Here is a 16,036-nt window from a genome sequence, read left to right as displayed (position 1 = left end):
TGTTTAGTGGTGAGGCTGTCCTTGGTGACGTGTGTCTACAACTAAGCCCTCATGTCCAGCTACCAACAGTCACAGAAACGACTTTGAACTTCACACATTGCCTGCCTGCATTTCCTCTGAAACCCACAAGTGAATCATTCTTCCCATCTTGGAATCCTCTGATCTGCAATTTTATATAGATAACTAACCAGTACTCTCTGGCTAGAAGCACACCCCTAGAATTTGCTTAAAAAGCAAAGGGAGAAAGTGTCCTGTATTCTCTCCACACACAGAGAAGGGAAACCTCACCATGAACCAGGGACTAGCAGCAAACTAAAGAACATATTTTATTTTTAATAAAATAGTGGAGCATGAAAAATATCATATATTACAAATACATACAAGCAGAAACCACTCTTTGTTGGCACTGTGAAGAGAATACTAGACAAAGTTTCTCTGCCAACCTAGTGCTTCCTGATCTGTTCATGGAAATCATTTGTTTAACAATAGAAAGTCAATAAGCCCTTTGGGTAACTTTTGAGTGATCCTTCTCCCTCTTCCCCCCTCCTTTCCACAAATCAGAGTCCCAACGTCTATAACGTTGGCTTGGTTTCCATTAAAAAGCCACAAAATGTAGCACTGAAGGGTTTCTGAGGGCCGGGCCTCTTAGTTCTTTTGTTAGGAGATTTCTTTTGTTGTCTTTATATACAGCAAAATACTTGTTTCTCTTTTTATTTTCAAGGAAAGAGAAAAAAAAATGTATTGCACATCATTTGAATTCACAAATGTGAGGTTTGATGGAGGTTTCTGTCTTGCAGAGAGACTACTGGTGAAGGCTGGAGTCTATTTTAAGCGACTCCAAGTCCACTGGGGCGGGAGGCGGCCCCAGGTCCCACCTTTCCTCTGCAGGGTACCGCCCAGCACTGTGGCCTTCCTGGGGGTCGGCCCTGGGCACGGCTCATTTGTTAACCCAGGGGAGGCTCTTGAATTTGCAAAGCAGTTATCCGTCCTCTGATTTGTAAATGGGTAGCAAAGCCAACTCAAATACACAGATGTATATTTACGGAGGGCTCTAAACAAAAGTTTTCTTCTGAGGGCTGAATCAACAACTTTACCACAAATTAGTTACACAAGAGGCTACTTCACTGGGGGCGCTTCCCTTTGCTGGAAACAAAACAAAACAAAACAAAACAAAAACTCCTTTAAGTACATTTTTCCTTTCAGTGTATCACAGCATCCTGAATTTCAGGGTAAACACTTTTTAATGTATTTCTCTTTTGCTTTTATGAAAAAAAAAAAAAAAAAAGAAGAAGAAGAAGAAAAAGAAAAACACCACGTCTTAGCTCCGGGCCCCCCTGTGCCCTTCCCTCTAGCCCTGTTCACACGCAGGTGGGCGGCTGGGCAGGGATCTCATATTTCCCGTGGTGAGTTTTCTGGGGGTGCTGGGCTTTTTTGTAAATCCCACCGCTGGTGATCACGCTGGCCGGTTTTCTCCGGCTCTTCTTCTTCAACCTGCGGCTGCACACCTGCTGCCAGGACTGCAGAGTCTTGGAGGTCCAAATCCACATCCCGCTGGTGATCCCCACGACCAGCAGCATGAAGATTTTCACCATGAAGATCTCCACGGCGGGGATGGAGGCGGCCATCAGGCAGTCCAGCGTTTTAGTCTGGTTGTTCATTTTGCACTTGTGCTGCGCCGCCAGGATCTTCCAATAATCCATGTTGAGGCGTTCGTAAAAGTAGCAAGCGATCACACAGGTGGCCGGCACGGTGTACAGCACAGAGAAGAGCCCGATACGCACCATCAGCTTCTCCAGCTTGTCCGTGTTCTCGCCACCCGTCTTCATCACCCTCCGGATGTGGAACAGGGCCACGAAGCCCGAGAGGATGAAGGACGTGCCGATGACCAGGTAGCAGGCCAGGGGGATGAGCACGAAGCCAGTGAGTGCGTTGACGTCCATGCTGCCCACGTAGCAGACCCCGGTGAGCTCGTCCCCCGCCACCCTGCGCATGACCAGGATCAGGATGGTCTTCACCGCCGGGATGGCCCAGGCTGCCAGGTGGAAGTAGCTGCTGTTGGCTTCGATGGCCTCGTGGCCCCACTTCTTGCCAGCGGCCAGGAACCAGGTGAGGGTGAGGACCACCCACCACAGCGAGCTGGCCATGCCGAAGTAGTAGAGGACCAGGAAGACCAGCGTGCAGCCAGTGCTCTCCAGCCCCTCCTGGATGACATAGAGCTGGCCGCTGTCCCGGTCGCAGGCGATGCTCTCCGCGCCGGCGAAGAGGCGGATGAGGTAGCCCACGGAGTAGACGCAGTAGCACATGGAGAGGAAGATGATAGGGCGCTCGGGGTAGCGGAAGCGGGCCGGGTCGATGAGGAAGGTGAGCACGGTGAAGGCGCTGGAGAAGAAGCACAGCACGGCCCAGATGGCCAGCCAGACCACGGCGAAGCGCTTGTCCTCGCGGCTCCAGTACACGTCCACGCCGGGCGTGCAGAGCGGCGCGCACGACGAGCTCTTCTCCACGTGGTGGAACTTGCCCGGGTTGTCGCAGCCGCCGCGCCCGGGCCCCCCGTCCTTCAGCGGGTGCTCCTGCGCGCTGTGGGGCCGCTGCGGCCGGAACAGCGGCGGGAACAGGCCCGAGCCCCGGGTGGGTTCGTCCGAGCCGTTGTTGGGCGCCTCCATGCACAGGTAGTTGGGGTCGTTCTTGTTGGGGAGTTTCCGGCAGTCCAGGGAGTCGGGCCACTTGAAGTTGAACTGCTCCATAATCGGGGAGCACTTCAGCCGGGCCTGCTCACACATGACCCGGCAGGCGGGGATGGGGGTGGAGACCTGCTCGGTGCACATCGGCGCGTACAGCGAGCACAGGAAGAAGCGGAGGTGGCCGTGGCAGCCGTACTCCACCAGCGGCGCGAACTCGTGCAGTTGGATGGCCGCCTCGCGCTGGTTCTCGTGGCCCATCAGGTTGGGCATGCGAGTCATGTTGTAGCCGATGTCCTTGCACATCGGGATCTCGATGGGCTGGCATTTGCCGTCTCCCGGGCGCTCCATGTCCATGGAGCTGATGGCGGCGCACGAGCCCATCACCTGCAGGACCAGCCACAGGCAGGGGCCCGGGCGCTGCATGCTGGCGTCCGACGTGTCCTCGCGGGGAGCTCCGCGCCCCTCAGCGCCGCCGCTCCCGGGCACGGGCTGCTGCTGGCCCCCGCTCTCTACCCCTGCTCGGGCCCCCGCCCATGCCCGCCCCTCCTGGCCCGAGCGCTGCGCACAGCGCCCCCGGCTTGGCTCTCCGTGCCCGGCGTCCGCCCGGTTGGGGGCCGCGGCGGAGAGCAGCAAAGTTTGCAAACAATACCGGGAAGCGAGAGAAGCCCCCGGAGCTCCCGGCGCAGCGGCCCGGCGCGAGCTCCAACTCACGGCCGCGGCAAACTTCGGCCTCTTCTTGGAGCGCCCAGGTGGCGCGTCTGGAGCGGGCGGGCGGCGCGGGCTCACCGAGGCCGGGCCAGCTAGCGGCGCCCCCGCGGCCCGCGCGGCTTCTCCCTCCCTGCGCCGGCCTCGGCCGGGCCCAGCCGGCAGCTGCTTCGAGGTTTGCGTCCCGGGATGAGAAGACTCGCAAAAAGGCAAATGGGGGCAGAAAAGCCGAGCGCTGACAGGCCCCGCCCCCGGGCCGCGCGCCCCGCCCCGCCACTGCTTTGCATGAGAAAGCGCAGCGGCCCGGGGCAGCCCTCCTCCCCGCCGCCCCGCCGCGGGCTCCCGGGCCCCGCGGGGGCCGATACCCCCCCGCCCACAGCCCAGCCCGCGGGGGGGGCAGCGCCGAGTCCCGCCCGCGTCGCCCGCCAGCCCCGGGACAGCCCGCCTGGCGCGCGGGGCTCTGCGCGCCGCGACCCTCTCCGGCAGTCCCGCCCGCCTCTCCTCGCCCTCTCTCTGCCTGGCCTCCGACTTTGCCTCTCGCTGCCCTCTCCGCCGGCGGCCCCTTTCCTGGCAGTCCCCGGGATGGTCCCTGGAACCCCGAGGACGCCGAGGTTACGGGAAGTTCGGGGACTGGCGGGAGAAGGGGGTGGGTTGTCCGCGGCGAGGGGCGCGGGGCGCATCTTCCTTTTATGGTGAGTCCCGGGCGGAGGGCGCTTTCAAAGAGAGGTGGGATTTGCGTTTTATAGCCTGGGCCATAAAGTGGCCCCTTGCTTGTAAACCTGCCCGCATCTTCCCGAGGCTGGGGAGCTGCTAGCAGCCCAGGGCTCCAGGCTCCGGGCTCCGAGGAGGGGTTTGCTTTGAAATTTCAAAGAGACGAGCCAAGGGGAGGGGGAGGGGCTCTGAGAATCCGGATTTTAGGGCCGCTCTTCCGAGGTCTCCTCTAAGAAGGCGGGGAGGGGGAGGGGCGGGAAGCATCCCGGGACTTTGAACACCGCCTCCCACCCGGCGGGAAGTGGGGGCTTGGTTTGTACCGCGGTGACCCCCGCCCCCTCCAAAGCCGCAGAGCTGGGGCCTCGCGCCAGCAGGGCTGGAGATGCCTTCTCGGCGGCTGAGTTTATTTATTATAGGAAGTCATTCGCTCGTGGGGTATTTATGTGATTTGGCGAGTGATGTGCCCGGCCAGCGCCCTCCTTGGCTGCAGCTCCGTGGGAGGACCCGGAGTGGGGTGGGATGGGTGTGATGGGATGGGTCGTGGGAGGAGCGCGTTAGCGCCTGCCCGGGGACCCTCCAGCTCCCGCGGGGACGCGGAGGCGCGCACGCCGTTCGATTTTCCTGGAAAGTGGAGAAGGAGCGTCCTGGGCCGGTCCTCTGAGCTCACCCGCTTCGGATTGGGGCGCGTCCGTGACGGGGTCACTTAGGACAGGACGTCCCCTCCCCATTCCCTTTCCCCGCCCAGGGCGTTCGCGGTGGGCGCCCGCCCCCCAAGCCCCACGGTTCCCAAGGATGCGCCAGGTGCTTCCCGTAGCGTCCTGGGTTGACCCTTAAATAAACAGCACCCCTAGGAGGTGGGCGGCCCTCTCCTCCCAGGGTCTCTCCGGGTCACGATCTTTCAAAGTTCGGAAACTCCCAGGATCGCGTGTGCAATCTCCCGCTACCTCCGGGGCGGGGGTCTGGGTGGCGGTGAGAGGTCAGAGGAGCAAGTCCCGCGTCCACCGGCCTCGCTTCCCCCCTGCCCGTTTGAGGTTAACTCCACGGAGCAGGGTGGGGTGTGCGGACATCACCGGAGGCCTTGCTGGGGCTTCCCGGGCTGGCGGCGCTCCACCCGGCTTGGGGGGCGGCTGCACAGGCCCTCGCGGTGGGGACGCTGCGCACGGGGCAAGGTCTCCCTAGGAAGCGCCCGGGAAGGAGAGGGGCCCGCCAGGAACCCCCGTCACTGACCAGCTTTCTGCACGCCGTGCAGAAGTGGGCCACTTCCTCGGAGAGTATTGGCTTTTAATTAAAACAAGCCCTACAATTTTTACAGCGGTAAGAAACTTGGGGAAGTCTCACCTTTCCACTCATTCATTCATCCGTTCAACAGACATTTGAGCGCCCAGAATCCCAGAAATAATAGGCAGGTTCAGGCACCCACCCCTGAGTCCCTGTCCCTGGGTGCCCTGGGTCTCACTGGGAGGTGCTGGAGGAAGTCGGGTGAGGGAGAAAGTGAAAAAGAAGGTAGAAACTCTGGGCAGTTAGAACACCACCTTCAACTGTGTTATTTCCCAAGTGAAAAATCGCATGATTTCATTTTTAAAAGAATGTCATTTTTATTATGATAGTGGGTTTTTTTGTTTTGTTTTTGTCTAGTAGGTGATTTTCAGAACCTTTAAATTAAAATTGATTCAGCGGAAATCACTTGGCTTTTCTAGAATTTTCCTTGCAAAGGTCCTTCCTGGGCCCCATTTTCCTTCTTTTCCTTTTTAGTGTCTCTCCCTCAGCAGCTATTGGAAATATTTAGTGCAAGGGCGAGAGCCAAACGCCAGGAGCTGGGTGTGAAGTATTTGAGAAAGTGCCTCCTAATTGATCTTTTCTGTGCTGTTTTAATTCAGCCGTGTTCAGGCCCATTATTTTAGCTATAACCACTTCAGATTGCCTTTTTCTCTCGTTTTTTATAAAAATGTAGGCAGAAGTGCTTCACCCTGTCCAGCTGAGATGGAAACCAACAAATAGACTTTATTATAGAGAAATGAGGGTTCTGAGAAATCAGCAACTGGAAGATAAGTCTGTAACTAATAAATGAAAAGGCTCTTTTGATGGCCCCAGCTGAAAAGATATTTTATTTTATTTTTTTCCTGTGTGTGGGATTTGAGATGTGTGAGTCTAAGGAGCAGCCGGGGTCCCCCGCTGCTCAGCCCTGGCTGGCAACCGACCCCCCTCTGGCAAATGTTATGGAGAATTGGGAGGAATTTTATGGCTGTCTTTCCCTCAGCTCTTTTTTCTTTTGTCTTCTTTGAAGAATGACTTTAGACATTTTATTTACATATTTAACCATGGATGAAAGAGGGAAAAGAAAGCTTTGGAGCTGTCGTGGGAATAGTGATATGTTTAAATTAATGGAAATCTTATTAGGCTTCTAAAATTTTGAGCAAAGGTTTTTAATGAAACTTTATAATTAAACATGATTTCACATAACGTGCAGAGACAAGGAATATGTTTTTACCCCCAACCACCTAAAAATATCTGTCTATCAGAAAGCTATCAGTAAACACTATCTACCTTCAAGTTCTTGCAAACGTTCACCGGGGAAAGTATGAGGTTTTTGAAAGAGAATATTTCAGGAGTCAGGCAGTGTTTTGAACAAGAACTAAATATTTTTTGGAGGTGGAGGGGAATTGAAAGAGAGGCCCAGTTTCATTCCATTTAAACTCACAAAGTCAAAAGTATAAAGTACTTTGACACGGATATTGCTAAAAATCAAAGTTGTATCTTTTCTCATTATGTAATAGTCAATGGAAATTATAAACACTGTGCGAGGTTTTCTGAAATGGGATTAGAGAAAACCCAAATAATCTCTTTAAGATAAAAAAGTACTGAGTCTTTCAGCAATAGAAATAAATTAAACCATAAGCTTAGCATGTTACAAGCTGATTGCGAGAGTAAACTCGTGGCAGGGGAAGGAAGCTCATAAACAGAAATCGTGCTGATGAGGGTTGAGCTAGAAAGTGGTTCAGGCTGTGGTAATGCCTTTTCAGTAACTGCTGCTTGAATGAGCTCTCCTGCCACATTCAAGTGTGAGGATCCACGTTAAGTGATTCTTGTGTTTCTTCTCTCGTCTTCTCGGGTCGTCAATCTTTGTATTTAGTCCGGGACATTTCCAATTCTACCTTCAAGTATAAGAATGAAAACTGATCTATTTACCAATAATTGCTTCACATGCAGACAGGTCTGATGTGAATAGGCCTTATTTTCTCTGACCTCATCTAGTATCAAGTTTCTGCAGAAGCTTATCAGATATAAAACATGCACAGAAAATTATGTTTTCTGATCAAGTAGGCATGCTCCCCGTGGCGTGCCCCCATCTTTTTCTCCAGGGAAAATACCTTTAGTGATCTGAAGTGATACTTAGCAAAGAAAACACACTTTGTTCCACCAGAAAGGCCATGCAAGTTGCAGCGAATTCAACAGGCGCAGAAGTTTTAATTCCGCCTAAAAACACTGGTGGTGAGATGTGGAGGGTTGGGGAAGGTGAGAAATAAACCCCAAAGCACCCCTATCCTGAAGCGGGTGAGTGGGGTGTCCGACGTGGCTCCAGCACAATTTAGGCAGCTATTTTATGGCCATTTCCCTTGAAATGTGGTTTGAAATATTACCAAAGGTTCCACGGGGTGCATTAGTGTGAATTGCAAATCAGAGCATTGATTTAATCCTCTTTCAAGGCCGGGCTTTGGATCGCTGGCGTCGACTGGCTCCCCACTGCTCCTGGCTCAGGAGGGACCATTCAAGGGGGCAGCTTCCCGCCTCTATTCCCACACTCCAAAAAACAACACCGCAGACAGACACCCTCCAACTAAATTAGATTAAACTCCTTCTCTTCCACAGCGTATTAGCCTTTTTGCTGCCCAAGCCTCCTTACACAGCCCCTCCTCATTTAAAGACACAGATTTCTTTTTCATCTCTGCAACAACTGCAACGACAATAACAACAAACATCATCATATATATATATATATTTTTTATTTTTATTTTTTATTTTTAAGAGACAAAGCCAGCCTTCTATCTAAGTGCTCTTACATGACAAGGACATTATCTGTTTAAAATCCAGGAGAGCTTCACCTGCCTGTTCTGAAACTCAAACAAATTAACCCTTAACCTGGGGCAGAGCTAGCCCCTATTCACAGTGCTTCAACCTGTAATTCTGTACTGGGCTGTTTCTGGAAGAATTCTATGAGAAAAGAGACATCACAGAATTCCAGAAACACAACACAAAAGAGCATGTGCATGTGTTGTTTTGGTTGGTGTTTGTGTTCCCAGCAGCTTGAGTAGAGGGTTTATCGGAAGCACGTGCCCATTCTGTGAGTTCAGACTTCATACTTGGCCTTAATTGCTTTGCTCCTTGTCCCCTCCCTTAGCTGTTTGGGATGTGCTGATTTAATTACTCACTCACCTTCCCATCTGTTTTCTTTCAGGTTCCCTCCTGTACCCTGGGACCGTTTTCTTTTACCTGCTCTGGGAGCTGAGTGGGTCAGCTCTTCACAGGCCTGCGGCACCTGTATAAGTGACAGAGGAGGCAAAGATGACACAGAGAAGCTGTCCCTTCAGGGACAAAGCGGGGACACCCACGAGCCTGGCTCTGCCTTACAAAGAAATGAGAAGGAATCCTGTTCCTGCTTTTCACCTTAGGTGGACTCTGAGTCTGCGGCTACTCACCAAACACGTGAGCAGCCCGACACCACAGTGATGAGCAGGGCAGGAAACCATCCAGATGCGTGGGTCTGATTCCCCCTCTTCCACTTTCTAGCCCTGTGACCTCAGATATGCCACTTCTAATCGCCTTGCCTCAGTTTTCTCATCTGTAAAATGGGACCAGCAGAGTTCCCACTTCCCAAGGCACGATGAGGATGATGTCGTAACACACTCGGAAGCATTGATCATAATACCAAGCACCAAACAAGTGCTCATTACAAGTGCAGTAATGAGTAGCTGTCATTACTGTTGAAATGCAATATGAATGGAAGGAGAGAACACAATAAGGAGAGGCACTGGAACGTGACATTTGTGGGGAGGAGTTTGGGGACACGTCGGTGTCATGCACACAGTAACACAAGCTGAGAATCAGGCAAGCAAATAATGAAAAGGCTAACAAGAGCCAAGGCTGACAGAGCATTTGACAGGTGCTGCCTTAAGCCTTGATAGGAAGCAGCTCGCTGCCTCCTCACAGGTACCCTGGGAAGCTGGTCCAGAGAAGGTTTCCATTTCAGAGATGAGGAACTGGGGCTGGGGAGTCCGAGTCACTAGACCCAGGCCACGGGGCTACTACGGTTGGAACCAACACCACTCCACTCCCCCAGGGGCTCAGGCACCTACGCCTGGCCTCCCGCTGTCCACGGAGATGCAGGCACAGTCGGTACTTGTGGTGGAGGCTGACTTTCAGAATGGGGCCCCATTCTGCTCTCCTGTCCGTAGCCAGGTGAAGATCAAGTCATAGCCGATGGCTTTGATCAGGGACTCCTGGCCTGGGGCGAGGCTGCCACTTTCCTATCATGTTGATATTCCCTGTGATGGTGTCTGAAGGGATCCTTCAGAGCCAAAAACAGGGAGGAAATGTTGGAAGAAGCAATGTGGGAGGTATTAATGTGTGTTCGTTTAGCCATGTGTTCAGCTGTGTGACCCCAGGCAAGTTACTTAACCTCTCTGAGACTGTTTCCTCTGCTGTAAAATGGGAACAATGACACCTACTTTATCAGGTTTGGGGTAGGGATTAAGTGAGATAACTCAGTAAGCTCTGAGAACCCAGTCGGGCACATAATGCTAGCTCTTTGGGATTCACTGGTCTGTAAACTTTCTGGTTAGTTGACTTTTCTTTGTTGAAGTCATTTGTTTTCACGGGCTGGAAGGCAAGATGGTTTACTAATAGCATCACTTACAAGTCTTCCTTTTTTCTGTAGGGCTGCTACACTTGTGTGTCCCTTCTTCCTTGAATTTAACCAGGAGTGAGCAGTGGACAGCTTCTTCCTTGTGAGAAGGAGGTGAAGCAGGACCTGAAATCCCATGCTCAGCTCCCACAGCCCCTGTGTCCAGGACAAGTCCTTTGCTGACTCAGCAGCAGACGCCACCCGGAGCCCTTCGGGAGCCTTTCGCTGTTCTTCCAGCATGGATCTGAAACTCTGTTCCCACTTTCCGCAGCCTCCCAGATATAGTTCAGGTGCCAGCCTCGTGTGATAGCATGAAGAGAAACTGTGGTTCCAATAGCTGTGTGCTCTGCTCCCCTTATCCCAAACGACAATTTAAATGCACAATTACACTTTTCTCTAGGGCCCAAAATAGGATAGGAAAGATGGGTTTGCTATCCCTGAATGCCTGTCACCCTTGTTTCATAAGGTGAGATTGGGGAAGGGCTTGGCCACTGCCCTGGCAGCTGAGAAACCAACTTGAGGAATAAAGACACTCTCTCCCCTCTGACAGATGTCCACTCTGTCCCCTCTGACAGATGTCTGCCCATCTGCTGGCAGGTCAGTCTCTCTGATATAGAGATTATATATGTGTACATATAAGTGTGTGTGTATATATAATACACATATTCACATTATGTGTATACTGTACACATATACAACCTATATACATATATAGGTTATATATGTACACGTGTGTGTGTATTATACACACAGACATACATATACATACACACATATATATACACACAGACATATGTAATCTAATTATGGAGCTGCATTTCCAGCTCATGCATGTCGTGCGCGCACACGCAGGCACAGTCATTAGCTTTCAGAGCTGACACATTAGGAGGCTGCGTCCCCAGCCTCCTCGTGGCTGACTGATGGCTGCTCATGGTTGACACGTCCACTAGGCTGCCTCCTACTCAGGGGTCCCCTCCCCAGCCCCTTGTCCTGGAGCAGCCTTACTCTTATTTTGTTTGTTGTACTTTTTCCACCCGTCGATTATCTTACTTGTCTGCTTACGTGTTTATTTTCTGTTCCTCCTCCACCAGGAAGTCAGTCCCAGAACAGTTGCTCTGCTCCCTGCCTTCTAATAAGTACTGCGCTGAGTGTGCTTGCTTTGTCAGACGGTTAAAATAGAGCAGGGGATAGACAGACAGACGTCCCCACCCTCACGGAGTTCACCTTCCAGTGGGAAGAGGCGATGGGCAGGGGTCTGCACGTGTGCGTGGTAGAGCGTGTTCCACGGTGAGTGGCATGTGGGGCAGGTGAGTAGCTCAGTGCCATCTGGAGGGCTAGGAAAGGGGGTTGCAGATTTCAGCAAGATGAGCAGGGCAGGCTCTAATGAGAAGGAGACTATTGAACAAAGACACCAGGAGTGGGTGCAGAGAGCTGAGGGTACTTCTGGAAGTGCCTGCTGGGATAATGGGGTGTCTGCCAGTGCCACTGCCCTGAGGTGCCACTGTACCTGGGGTTTTTGAGGAAGAACAAGAGGGCCAGTGGCTGGAAGGCAGGGCATCGGGGCCAGCATCAGAAGGTAGGTGACAGAAGAGGTGTGCAGAGAGGTAGCGGGAGGGAAAGAAATCGGGCCATGATGGCATCTACGGGCCTTTTGATTTTGACTCTGAGTGAAATGGGGAGCCATGGAGGGTTCTGGAGAGAGAGGAGAGCCATGCTCTGACTTCAGTCTTCCCAGACCCTTCTGGCTACTGTGTCAAGGACATATAGCGGCAGGGGAAGAGTGAAGCAGAGAAACAGTTAGGAGACAGCCACAGTGGTTCAGAGGAGACAGGATGGTGGCTTGGACCCCGGAAGCAGAAGAGAACATCGTCAGCAGGGGTTGGGTTCTGCTTAGAGAACCACCACGCAAACCTGGGCTGGCTGTCCATTTTGACCATGGACCAAGTCTGTCCATTTTGATGGAAAATTCATTCTTTTTTTTTTTTTTGAGACAGAGTCTTGCTCTGCCACCAGGCTGGAGTGCAGTGGTGCGATCTAGGCTTACTGCAACCTCCACCTCCGGGGTTCAAGCGATTCCCCTGCCTCAGCCTCCTGAGTAGCTGGGACTACAGGTGTGTGCCATCATGCCCAGCAATTTTTTTTTTTTTTTGTATTTTAGTAGAGACAGGGTTTCACCATGTTGGCCAGGATGGTCTCGATCTACTGACCTTGTGATCCACCCCCTTCAGCCTCCCAAAGTCCTGGGATTACAGGCGTGAGCCACCGTGCCCGGCCAGAAAACTCATTCTTCTACTCCATCCTACTGTTTTCCCTAAGAGAGAAAAAATAAAACACCGCCACCACCAACAGCAAAAAGCTGGCACCCTCTCCGCGACTTTTCATATCCACACATTTGTACAGCTTTATTTTGAAGCCTTCTGAAATTCGATGCGGGAGAGACCTCAGCTAGGTTTAGGGAGTCCTAGGGTTTGCAGAGTAAATGAAGTTTCTCCCTAGAATTAGGGAGGGTAGAGACAGGCAGAGAACTGAATCCGAACAGCCGCTGTCCTCAGAGCCCCCGTTTCTGAGAGTCGCTTGCTGAGTGCTGCTAGTGAGTTAAGTGGTGTTCACCCAAAAGACGTGTTCACGTCCTGATCCTGGGAACCTGCGGCTGTGATCTTATTTGGAAGAAGCTCTACATGATGTCGCTGCAGAAGTAATCACGTTAAGGATCTTGAGAGGACATGACCCTGAATTATCTGGCTGCGCTTGAAATCCAGTGACTGGTGATGTTGTAAGGGAAAGACAGAGGGAGATTTAAGATATGAGAGAAGGCCACGCTGAGACTAGAGTGATGTGGCTGTGAGCCAAGGAATGCCTGAAGCCACCAGAAGCTGGCAAAGGCAGAAGAAGCCTCCTCTGGAGCCTTTGGTGGGTGCACAGCCTGGCAGATACATTGGTTTTGGACTTCTGGCCTCCAGGGCTGTGAGAGAATACATTTCTGTAGTTTTAAGCCACCCAATGTGTGCCCCTGGAAAGCCCAAATAGGGCGAGACCTTTTGCCAAGTGGTCTCCAAGTGTCACGTCATCGAATCCTCTCCCGGGCTCATGCCATAGTCTTCCCACTTCAGAGAGGAGGAAACGGAGGCTCTGGGGCACACAGCCAGTCAGTGGCGGGGCCCAACTTTTAACCCAGCCCTCATGGGGTTAGAGAACCCACTTTCCCAGTGGGGCCTGCGGCCTATGCCAAGGATGCCTGTTCATCTCTCCCAGGCCCGGGAGTGGGCCTTCTGGCCTAGAAGACAAGGGAAGCCAGTCTTTCGGTTTCAAGGTTGCCCATTAGTGGAGTCAAGCAAAAACGGTGTGTTGCTCTTCTTCCGGAGCTCAGCCTGGGAGCACGGCCTGAACGTGCGCTTAGTGGATCCCAAGACAGCAGCGTGGCGGTGCCAGCGTTGCAGCCTTAGCTCTGCAGCTGTGCTTGTGAAGACGACAGTGAGTGGCTTCCCTCTGTGACCACCTCGGATCCTAAGTTTCACTGGGGCTGGGATCCGTGCATCTTGCAATTGGCTAGAAATTTCCCGGGCTTTCCCTCCCTTCCCTGTGCAGGGCACTGGGTGTGAGGTATTGCATCCGTTCTTCTGCCCACCTGCTTCCCCCTAAAAGTGTGAGCTGCATAAAGGCAGGAACCAAACAGGAGCCTCCATGTGTTTCCAGTTCAAGGGCAGTGTTCCGTGTGTGTTTCTTCAATAATTCAATGAACAACTTATTCTGCACGGACACCGCACACACTCGGCCCTGCCGTCTCCAGAGCTGGGAGGTGTGGAGCTGGCTCCTGACCTATTCTGATGCCGCACACACTCGGCCCTGCTGTCTCTGGAGCCGGGAGGTGTGGAGCTGGGAGGTGTGGGGCTGGCTGCTGACATATTTATGCACCAAGGAGGGATGTGGGAAACAGGAGGAGTCCCAGGGCTCCAATGCAGAGGAGCCTCTTCATTCCCTCTACCGTGGCCATGCAAGGGACAGCACCTTGTGGGATTGTGTCCTCCACCCAATTATCCTTAGCATTAGTTTGCTAAGGATAATGGCCTCCAGCTCCATCCATGTCCTTGCAAAGGACATGATCTCATTCCTTTCAATGTCTGCATAGTATTCCATGGTGTATATGTACCACATTTTCTTTATCGAGTCTGTCATTGATGGGTGCTTCGGTTGATTCCATGTCTTTGCTACTGTGACTAGGGCTGCAATGAGCATTCGCGTGCCTGGCTTTATGGTGGAATTATTTGTATTCCTTTGGGTGTATTCTCAGTCATGAGATTCCTGGGTCAGATGGTATTTCTGCCTCTAGGTCTTTAAGGAATTTCTATGCTGTCTTCCACAATACAAATGAGACATTATTGAAAGTGTAAAGGGGGCTGCTAATTACGCTGGGGCAGGCAGGGTGAACCAGGACCCTGCCAGACGAGTCTAGGCCATGGCCCCACACCGGAAGATGAGGGCTGGAGACTCCTGGAGAGGAATCTGAGTGGCGAGACCACCTGCATTCATTATGCACTGACTCTGCTGGTGACAGTCCCCAGTAAACCCATCAAACATGAACCTAGGTGCTGTTGGGGAGGTCTTCGGATGCCATTAACATCTACAATGAGTTGGCTTTCAGTACAGGAGATTATCCTCAAGGATGTGGGTGGGCCTCGTCCAGGGAGCGGAAAGGCCCTGAGAGCAGAACTAGGATTTTGGAGGAGGATGAAGTGTTGCCCCCGGACTGCAGCGTCACCTCCTGCCTGGGAATTTCCAGCTTCCTTTTCAGACTTTGGACTTGCCTCCAAGCTCCCAGAATCCCATAAGCCAATTCCTTGCAATGCATCTTTTAATATATTTACATCCTATTACAGGTTGTGTTTCTCTGTCTGGACCGGAACTGACAAGGAGGACTGAAATTCCAGGCTTGGTTGTACAGCATATGAGTGAGGTCATTTGGGTCTGGGCAGCTGGGGCGTCCTTCAGGAGCATGAGTGTGACCTGCACCAAGGTGCCTGGTTGCCTGGGGGGGGGGGGCTGCCATGCAGCCCACACCGAACTCCTAGGCCGTACCCCCTGGCATGTGTCTGGCTCGGGGAAGGGCTCTCTTCTCTCTCCAATGTGCATAGAGACCTTGAGATCCCATCCACCTAACCATGTGCCCCTCGGAGGCCTCCTCTGAGAGGGGACACCTTTTCCTGATTCTCACAAAGGCTAGTGGCTACCTTGTAGATAGCCTTGGATGTGTTAGGACACTTTTCTGAACATCAGTTCCTTATCTGTAAGATGGGAGTTGTGTCCTCAATGGGTAATGAGAGATTACTCATGAGAAAAGCCTATCACAGTATCTACCACGGGGACTCTCACAAGTGCTGCTCTTTGCTGGTGTTGCTGCATTTGTTATTGAATGCATTCATTAGGAGTCTTGATAGGAAGTGACAAAAATCCAACTCAAATTGGCTTACACTAAACAAGAGTCCTGCATCTGGGAGTATAAAGGGTGACGCTTTGGCAGAGGCTGGCTCTGGAAAATGAGGACGCACATTTGTGCCCCGTTTTCCTCTGTGCTGTGTCCTTCTCTTCAAGGCTTACCCCAGTTTGGCAAACACGGCCCCAGCAATGCCAAGCTGAGAGCATCCTTTTAAGAAAGACCCTTTCCTCCATGCGTTTCAGCAAAAGTCCCATGAAGCAGTATGAATGGCCCAGTTTGGGTCATGGGCTCGCCCCTAAACTAGCCGCTCTTAATGGACTAGTTCCAGTTGGACAGGCCGAGGTCTTGGACTCTTTGGGTGTGTGTGGGAGGGTGTTGAGGGGGGAGGGTGTGGGAGGGAAGATTCATTGAACCTCATCTCTACTACATGGTACAGCTCCCTGGAAGAAAGAGGGGCTCCATTACCAAAAGGAAACAAGGAATGTTATGGGAAACCGTATTATCACTACTACAATCTACCATGTTATACATAAGAAATGCACCTCGGTCTCAATGCAGGGTCTTGAGAGGGGTACAAGCCAAATCCAATTCCCAGCGTCTGGGTCAGTG

General features: G+C 52.4%; 2 protein-coding genes across 2 annotated transcripts; one reads left to right on the top strand and one right to left on the bottom strand.

Annotated features, from left to right (window-relative positions):
* Positions 1-302: 302 nt before the first annotated feature.
* FZD10 (frizzled class receptor 10) lies at positions 303-3,586 on the bottom strand. The gene has a single exon (XM_008005220.3). The coding sequence runs from the start codon at positions 3,102-3,104 to the stop codon at positions 1,359-1,361; it is 1,746 nt and encodes a 581-aa protein (XP_008003411.1). The 5' UTR covers positions 3,105-3,586; the 3' UTR covers positions 303-1,358.
* On the top strand, positions 3,576-14,867 carry LOC140712827 (uncharacterized). The gene is made up of 4 exons (XM_073021314.1): positions 3,576-4,078; positions 8,551-10,593; positions 11,088-11,283; positions 12,155-14,867. Exons 1-2 carry the CDS (start codon positions 3,576-3,578, stop codon positions 8,762-8,764), a joined length of 717 nt encoding a protein of 238 aa, XP_072877415.1. The 3' UTR covers positions 8,765-10,593; positions 11,088-11,283; positions 12,155-14,867.
* Positions 14,868-16,036: the final 1,169 nt, after the last annotated feature.

This window comes from Chlorocebus sabaeus, chromosome 11, assembly GCF_047675955.1.
Source record: "Chlorocebus sabaeus isolate Y175 chromosome 11, mChlSab1.0.hap1, whole genome shotgun sequence".
Classification (NCBI taxonomy): domain Eukaryota; kingdom Metazoa; phylum Chordata; class Mammalia; order Primates; family Cercopithecidae; genus Chlorocebus; species Chlorocebus sabaeus.
This window is presented reverse-complemented; position numbering and strand designations above follow the sequence as displayed.

Bases quoted from the DNA above. Each gene is read 5' to 3' on its own strand.
- FZD10 (XM_008005220.3), bottom strand. From the start codon at position 3,104: ATGCAGCGCCCGGGCCCCTGCCTGTGGCTGGTCCTGCAGGTGATGGGC.
- LOC140712827 (XM_073021314.1), top strand. From the start codon at position 3,576: ATGAGAAGACTCGCAAAAAGGCAAATGGGGGCAGAAAAGCCGAGCGCT. The intron at 4,079-8,550 runs GTGAGTCCCGGG...GTTTTCTTTCAG, and splicing joins GGGCGCATCTTCCTTTTATG to GTTCCCTCCTGTACCCTGGG.